Source organism: Somniosus microcephalus, chromosome 4 (assembly GCF_052327205.1).
Source record: "Somniosus microcephalus isolate GS21.2 chromosome 4, FLI_Smic_1.0, whole genome shotgun sequence".
NCBI lineage: Eukaryota > Metazoa > Chordata > Chondrichthyes > Squaliformes > Somniosidae > Somniosus > Somniosus microcephalus.
The window spans coordinates 83982256-83991150 of record NC_140990.1 but is presented as its reverse complement, the minus strand read 5'-3'; the positions used below and the strand labels follow the sequence as shown (position 1 = coordinate 83991150).

At 48.1% G+C, this 8895-nt stretch overlaps 1 protein-coding gene and 1 pseudogene across 1 annotated transcript; one reads left to right on the top strand and one right to left on the bottom strand.

Annotated features, from left to right (window-relative positions):
- Positions 1–812: 812 nt before the first annotated feature.
- Positions 813–1610, bottom strand: LOC147119390 (uncharacterized). The gene has a single exon (XM_085985007.1). It carries the CDS (start codon positions 1605–1607, stop codon positions 849–851), a length of 759 nt encoding a protein of 252 aa, XP_085841133.1. The 5' UTR covers positions 1608–1610; the 3' UTR covers positions 813–848.
- A 366-nt stretch (positions 1611–1976) lies between these two features.
- Positions 1977–8525, top strand: LOC147119389 (uncharacterized; annotated as a pseudogene).
- Positions 8526–8895: the final 370 nt, after the last annotated feature.

Here is an 8895-nt window from a genome sequence, read left to right as displayed (position 1 = left end):
CCTTACACTTCACTCCCGGAGGCCCCACTCCCTGAGTCTACAACCTTCAGCAGGGTCAGTGCTGGAGTTCAACAGCGGGAGTGATCCCAGAGTAACTGTCGGGAGCGCACCCCTGTGGATGTTCCAGGTGTATTTTTAGTTATCCTGGTGTCTAACACACACATCAATAAAACGGAATTCCTGGAAACACGCTGCAGGTCCTTCTTTATCTGGAGATCAAATGTCTGTTGTATAATTGTACCAGCAGTTAACAGGCTCCTGTGAACTCCTCCCTCTGCTATTTTAATGCAGACTTTAACCAATTTATTTTGAATGGGTTTATTTTAAATGGATTAATGCCTGCCTTAAAATGGTAGACTCAGGACTGTCAGACAAACACGTCAAATCTTCATGGAATAATTACCAGTCATCTTTAGACTGGAAACTTAAACCTGCCGTTTCACTTTCAGTCAGGAACAGATCGCAGTTTGACACCAATCTCTGATTTGACAGCACGTTTCCAGCATTCACCGTTGTTCTTTCTGACTCTAAACACAGTTGTAAAGGAGCCTTCTGTTCCGTGCTGAGGAGCTCTGAACCATGGAAGAGAGCGGCTGGGACACATTTCTTACAGGCCTCAAGATTAACCCGCATGGGGACTTTGCTGTCAGTGAAGAGAGATGAGAAATCCACAACAAGATGTTTAAAACAAAGCTGATTTATTTGACAAATATCCAGAATATTAAACTCCAGCCCAGTTACAGGGGTTATTAACGTCAGCAGAAACAAATCCCAACTGTCAGAATGAATATGGTTCAGTCCTGGATGTGATTAACAGCAGCAATAACAGCAGAATCCAACCCCTGCAGTCACTTGTGAACTCGCTGGTGTCTCAGCAGATCATTTCTGCTTTTAAAGCTCTTCTCACAGTCAGAACATTGAAAAGGTCTCTTATTGGTGTGAACAAATTGGTGTGAAGTGAGGTGGGATGAATTAATGAATCCCTTCCCACACACACAGCAGGTGAACGGTCTCTCTCCAGTGTGGGTGCGCTGGTGGACAGTGAGGTCAGATGATTGCTTGAACCCAGTCCCGCAGTGAGAGCACCTGAACGGCCTCACCCCAGTGTGAACATGTTGATGACATGTCAGTTCCCGGGAACTTTTATAGCACTTCCCACAGTCCGGGCATTTAAAAGGTCTCTCATCAGAGTGAACTCGCTGGTGTGTCAGCAGGTTGGATGAATTCGTGAATCCCTTCCCACACTCGGAGCAGGCGAATGGCCTCTCCCCGGTGTGAGTGCGTTGGTGTCTCAGCAGACCACTTGTGCTTTTAAAACTCAGTTCACGCTTAGAACATTTATAAGGTCTCTTATCAGAGTGAACAAGTTTGTGTTTCCGCACGGTGGAACAATGAGTGAATCCCTTCCCACACACGGAGCAGGTGAACGGCCTCTCCCCAGTGTGAACTCGCTGGTGTGTCAGCAGACTGGATGACTGAGTGAATCCCTTCTCACACACGGAGCAGGTGAACGGTCTCTCCCCAGTGTGACTGCATTGATGAGTTTCCAGGTGGGATGGGTAATTGAATCCCTTCCCACAGTCCTCACATTCCCACGGTTTCTCCATGGTGAGGGTGTCCTTGTGTCTCCAGATTGGACGATCAGTTGAAGCCTCGCCCACACACAACACGTGTACAGTTTCTCCCCGCTGTGAATGGTGCGATGTTTTTTCAGGCTGTGTAACTGTTTAAAGCTCTTTCCACAGTCAGTGTACTGGAACACTCTCACTTGGGTGTGTGTGTCTCGGTGCTTTACCAGTCACACTGATGTCTTAAATATTTTATGAAAATGGTGAGACACCCGCTGTGTGCAGAGTGAGAATAAAATCAATGAGTCAATGATTGTCTCTCCTGGTCACTGGGACCCTGAAGCCCCGCCCATTCTCTGTTCCTGTCCAAGATGGCCGCGCATGCGCAGTGATCCTGCCCTGTCCAAGATGGCGGCCAGTGACCCCGCTGAGCCGGGCGGCCGGGCCTGTCACCGCGGGGTAAACACGGAACCTGTTGGCTCTTATTCGGGGCCTGAGGCCTACACCGGGTGTTTATGAAGCTTCCCAGCCCACCCACTGGTCCAATTCCTCCCCGAGCCCACAATCTCCTACCGCCTGCCGGGACCGTCTCTTCCGCTTCAAACCATTGAGAACACTCACACTGCGCATACTCAGAGCACCTTCCTGCGCCTGCGCTCCTGTAGTCATTGATAGGGTACATTCTACCGCACAGCGGATTCTGGGGAACCACCCGCCATTGAAAGCCCAATTGGTGACAGAAACCATATTCTTGTCATCCCATCGAGCTTGTGGACGAAGAGGCCATAAACAAAATCAGTCAAGAAATTATACAGAAACCTGACCGGGCACCACTTTTCCGTTACCAACATCTTTCTCTGGCCCACTCCTCGCAGCCTGGTTTAGTCGCTAAATGTTTTCTAACTGTGTTTTCACCTCTAATTCATGCCTATTGTTCAAGGGAAACGCTAGAAGCTTCATTTTTTGTGTGTCCTATCTGAGGCAGTTAACGGGTTAAATAAGCTGGCAACAAGAGTTTTTAAAAGATGGAAAGAGTTTAAAAATAACACTGGCAATGCCTCTAAACACACGGGACAGAGAAATCCACTTCATCAGCGCCCCTATCACAGGTCTCAGCATCCAACCGCTCCACCACTGGCGCCATGTGTCTGCAGTATGTACGGTTTACAAGATGAGCAAGGTCAGGCTGTGTGGAGTCAAGGGCCGGGTAGCAGAACGGTTGGAAAGATGGCTACAAAACAGAAATCAGAGGTTGAAGTTTAAGAAAGTGTGGCAGAAAGTGAGAAGTGGTGTCCCGCAGCGATCTGTGCTGTGAGGACTAGTATTTGCCATGACACAGAAGCAAAATACTGCGGATGCTGGAAATCTGAAATAAAAACAGAAAATGCTGGAAATACTCAGCAGGTCAGGCAGCATCTGTAGAGAGAGAAACAGAGTTAACGTTTCAGGTCGATGACCCTTCGTCAGAACTGGAAAAAGTTGGAGATGCAACAGGTTTTTAAGCCAGTGTAGGGCCGGGGGGAGGGGAGGAAAGAACAAAAGGGAAAGTCTGTGATAGGATGGAAGGCAGGAGAGATTAAAAGACAAAAGGGATGACGGTGCAAGGCAAAAGGAGGTGGTAATAGGACAAGTTAAGAAACAAAAGATGACTAGATGAAGTGTAAATGGCAATGGCGGAATCATCAACAGCTGCCTTGTGAGAGAGAGAGAAATGAAAAAAGATAGGGACAGAGGTTATGGTCTGAAATTGTTGAACACGATGTTGAGTCCGGAAGGTTGTAAAGTGCCTGTATTTATATAGCACATTTAATGTAGTAAAACGTTCCAAGGCGCTGAACAGAAGTATTTTAAGACAAAATATTTGACACCGAGCCACATAAGAATAAATTAGGGCAGGTGACCAAAAGCTTGGTCAAAGAGGTAGGTTTTAAAGAGCATCTTAAAGGAGGAAAGAGAGGTAGCGAGGCAGCGAGGTTTAGGCAATGAGATCACCTCCCATTCTTCTAAATGCCAGAGAGTATAGGCACAATCCACTCAATCTCTCATCCTAGGGATCAATCTAGTGAACCTTTGTTGCACCGCCTCTAAGGCAAGTATATCCTTCCTCAGACAAGGAGACCAAAACTGTGCCCAGTACTCCAGGTGTGGTCTCACCAAGGCCCTGTACAATTGTAGTAAGACTTCCTTAATCTTATACTCCGTCCCCCTTGCAGTAAAAGCCAACATGCCATTTGCCTTCCTAATTGTTTGCTGTACCTGCATGCTAACATTCTGTGTTTCCTGTACGAGGACACCTAAATCTCTGAACACCAACATTTAATAGTTCCTCAATATTAAAAAAAAAATCTGTTTTCCTATCAAAGTGAATAACCTCACAATTCTCCACATTATACTCCATCTGCCGTCTTATTGCCCCCTCACCTAACCTGTCTACATCCCTTTGCAGGCTGCTTGTGTCCTCCTCTCAGCTTACTTTCCCACCTAGCTTTGTATTGTCAGCAAACCTGAATACATTGCACTCGGTCCCTTCATCTAATCATTGATATAGATTGTAAATAGCTGAGGCCCCACGAGTTACAGCCTGCCAATCGGAAATTGACCTGTTTATTCCTACTCTCTGTTTTCTGTCAGTCAACCAATCCTCTCTCCATGCTAATACATTACCCTCAATCGCATGGGCCCTTATCTTGCTTGGCAACCTATTATGTGGCACCTTATCAAAAGCCTTTTGCAAATCCAAATATACTACATCCACTGGTTCGCCTTTATCTACCCTGCCAGTTACATCCTTAAAAAATCTAATACATTTGTTAAACACGATTTCCTTTTCATAAAACCATGTTCACTCTGCCTAAGTGCCCTGTTACCACTTCCTCAGTAATGGATTCCAGCATTTTCCCGACGACTGATGTCAGGCTTACTGGCCTGTAGTTCCCTGTTTTCGCTCTCCCGCCTTTCTTGAATAGAATGCTTGGGCTGATGGGCCCTCCGAAGAGGAGGATTAATGCTCGTGCCTATGGGGCTTCCCCTATGGATGGGTGAATGCTGCTGATGGCCCACAGCGTCTTATGGGTACCCAGTTTTGAGCTGCTAGGTCTGTTCAAATTCTATCGCACTCAGCACATTGGATTGTTTGCACAGTGTGAAGACACTTGGTGTAATCTATAAATTCCAACAACATGCCTCCAGTTTCTGAGTCCAAATGATAGTGAACACCAGTGGTCCCAGCACGGATCCGTGTGGGACACCAGTTCTCACTTTCTGCCAGTCCGAGAAACTCCCCTTAACTTCCACCCTCTGATTTCTGTTTTGGAGCCATCTTTCCACCCATTCAGCTACCTGGACCTTGACTCCACATGGCCTGACCTTGGTCACCCTGTAGATCGTACTTACTGTGGACACAGTACACCAATGGTGGAGGGGGTGGATATTGAGTCCTGTGCCAGGGCGCTGATGAAGTGAACTTCTCTGTCTTTGTGTTTTGAGGCAACGCTGGTGGCGTTTTTCACCTCCTTCCACCTTTATAAGAAACTTGTTGCCAAATTATTAAACCCTTTTACAGCCTCACGAGCAAGACACACAAACAACGAGACCTCGTATGTTTCCCTCAGAATTACAGTCCTGAACACGAGTTAGAAAACATAGTTGGAAAAGATTTAGCGATTAAAACAGCTCCGTGTGTGGGAAGGGATTCTCTCGGTCATCCCAGCTGCTGAGACATCAGCGAGTTCACACTGGGAAGAGGCCGTTCACCTGCTCCGTGTGTGGAAAGGGATTCTCTCGGTCATCCCACCTGCTGACAAACCAGCGAGTTCACACTGGGGAGAGGCCGTTCACCTGCTCCGTGTGTGGGAAGGTATTCTCTCAGTCATCCAACCTGCTGAAACACCAGCGAGTTCACAAGTGACTGCAGAGGTTGGATTCTGCTGTTAATCACATCCAGGACTGAACCTTGTTCATTCTGACAGTTGGGTTTTATTTCTGCTGATGGGCGGGGCCTGAGGTGCGAAAGAAAATGTGGTGGCTAGCAGACTTCGAATCATGAAGGAGGACCCGGGCACTCGGATTTCTATATAATTTATTTCTTTATTTTGTGTATTGTCCCTCTGGCCCAATCTGGATTGTGATGTCAAACCATTATTGTCCGTTCACCAATGGGGGCTTTTACCCGGCATCCCACACACGGCAGAAAGTGCCCAACAATGACCACAGGAGCCCAGTGCTCAGGCGCAGCACGGGCAGTGTTCTGAGCTTGCGCAGTACTTGTGGTCGGGACGGAGTGAAGCGGAAGAGACGGTTCGGGGAGGCGGTAGGAGATTGTGGGCTCGGGGAGGAATTGGACCCGCGGCTGGGCTGGGAAGCTTCATAAACACCCGGTGTAGGCCTCAGGCCCCGAATTAGAGCCCAAAGGCCCAGTGTTAGCCCTGCGGTGACAGGCCCAGTGACCCGGGTCAGTGAGGTCACTGGCCGCCATCTTGGACTGAGCGGGGTCACGGCGCATGCGCAGCGATCTTATGCCGGAACAGAGAGTGGGCGGGGCTTCAGGGTCCCAGAGACAATCATTGACTCATTGATTTTATTCTCACTCTGCACACGGTGGGTGTAGAACTGAACCCAGCCAGAGTAGAGAGAGGGAGAAAACTGGGAGTGGAGGAAAGAAATGTTGGAGATGGTGCGATGGGTTTGGATTTCAGCACAGGGAGGAGGGAGTGTGTGTGGGACGGGGATTTACAGCTTTGGGGGAGCAAGGGAGGAAAGATTGTTCCATAGAAACTAGAATTGTCTTCTGAATTTCTATCCTGTACTTACAGTGATGACTTTTGTAAACTCCTTTTACAGGGTATTAGAAGGGGAGGATTTATAGACGGGAAACTCAAACCAAACATCACGTCAAGATCCGACAGAGTCACTCCATTCATCAGGACCTGAATATCATCGGCCTTTGAATGTGGAAGGAGAAATGTTTGTCTGTTCTGTCTGTGGGAAAAGATTTCAAACATCAGTGTGACTGGAAAAGCACCGAGACACACACACCCGAGTGAGAGTGTTCCAGTGCACTGACTGTGGAAAGAGCTTTAACCAGTTACACAGCCTGAAAAAACATTGCACCATTCACATTGGGGAGAAACCGTACACGTGTTCTGTGTGTGGACGAGGCTTCAACTGATCGTCCAACCTGGAGAGACACAAGGACACCCGCACCGTGGAGAAACCGTGGAAATGTGGGGACTGTGGGAAGGGATTCATTTCCCCATCACAGCTGGAAATCCATCGGCGCAGTCACACTGGGGAGAGGCCATTTACCTGCTCTGTGTGTGGCAAGGGATTCACTCAGTCATCCGACCTGCTGAGACACCAGCGAGTTCACACTGGGGAGCGGCCATTCACCTGCTCCACATGTGAGAAAGGATTCACTCGGTCGTCCCTCCTTGTAACTCACCAGCGAGTTCACACGGGAGAGAAACCATTCAGCTGCTCAGTGTGTGGGAAGGAATTCACTTGTTCATCCAACCTGCTGACACACCAGCGAGTTCACACTGGGGAGAGACCGTTCACCTGCTTCGTGTGTGGGAAGGGATTCACTCGGTCATCCCTCCTTGTAACTCACCAGCGAGTTCACACTGGAGAGAAACCGTTCACCTGCTCAGTGTGTGGGAAGGAATTCACTTGTTCATCCCACCTGCTGAAACACCAGCGAGTTCACACTGGTGAGAGGCCGTTCACCTGCTCTAAGTGTGGGAAGAGATTCACTCGGTCAGCCACACTGCTGACACACCAGCGAGTTCACACTGGGGAGAGGCCGTTCACCTGCTCTGAGTGTGGGAAGGGATTCACTCAGTCATCCCACCTGCTGAAACACCAGCGAGTTCACACTGGGGAGCAACCGTTCACCTGCTCTGAGTGTGGGAAGGGATTCGCTCAGTCATCCAACCTGCTGAAACACCAGCGAGTTCACACTGGGGTGAGGTAGTTCACCTGCTCTGTGTGGGAAGGATTTCCCTCAGTCATCCGACCTGCTAAGACACCAGCGAGTTCACACGTTACTGCCTAAGTTGGATTCTGTTGTTACTGCTGCTGTTAATCACAGCCAGGACTGAACCATGTTCATTCTGACAGTTGGAGTTCGTTTCTGCTGATGTTAATAACTCCTATAACTGGGTTGGAGTTTAATATTTTGATATTTCAAATAACACAGTGTGTCGATATTTGATGTCTCCAAGATAAAAGGAGACTAATTGATGTCCTGTTGCAGACTGTTCCATTTTGGGGCCCTTTCTCCTTTCTAACTCTAGATTATTTCAGTTCTCATACCTTCAGTCTTATGGAAAAGTCCCAGCTCCCCATACCTTCCAGAGTGCCTCTCCTAGCCTTGGTATCCAGGGAAGGTCTCAGTTATAAGCTCGGGATTTCACATGTCCATCCAACTTCATTGCACACCAGCGAGTCCACACTGGGGAGAGGTCGTTCACCTGCTCCGTGTGTGGGAAGGGATTCTCTTGGTCATCCCAGCTGCTGAGACATCAGCGAGTTCACACTGGGAAGAGGCCGTTCACCTGCTCCGTGTGTGGAAAGGGATTCTCTCGGTCATCCCACCTGCTGACAAACAAGCGAGTTCACACTGGGGAGAGGCCGTTCACCTGCTCCGTGTGTGGGAAGGTATTCTCTCAGTCATCCAACCTGCTGAAACACCAGCGAGTTCACAAGTGACTGCAGAGTTTGGATTCTGCTGTTACTCACATCCAGGACTGAACCTTGTTCATTCTGACAGTTGGGTTTTATTTCTGCTGATGTTAATAACCCCTATAACTGGCTGTAGTTCAATATGCTGGATATATAGTTGATTGTGTTCTCGAGGCTGCAGTGTTCCTTTAAGAACCGCTGTCTGTGATTTTTCCCCTTAATTCAGGAACTCTCATCAGAAATTAGTTAACAATAAAACTATACATTTTACTTGAATCCTATATTAATCTTTGGTATAATTCAGTGTCTGAAAGGTTCCGCTGTTTAGTATCTCCAATTAGAGAATGCTGATTAATCCTCGCTGACAATTCTTGCTGACTTGCACATTACACACAGTGGCACTTCCATTATCCACCAGAAAGAAGGGGAATGGGAATTGGTGGAGAATCGAGTGCCCCCAAATGTTGCTCCTCCCATCTGGTACAGCAATCCCCTCGGCACGGGAATGGAGACATGTCCAGTCAAAGTAATGGGCTGAGTTTAATCTTTCTGGGCCTGTGGGGTTGATTTCAATCAGACAAAAGGAGATTGGTGTCAGTGACTGTAGCATTGGTTTATATCAGACAGGAGAAGAATGGGGTCACGG

Bases quoted from the DNA above. Each gene is read 5' to 3' on its own strand.
- LOC147119390 (XM_085985007.1), bottom strand. From the start codon at position 1,607: ATGGAGAAACCGTGGGAATGTGAGGACTGTGGGAAGGGATTCAATTAC.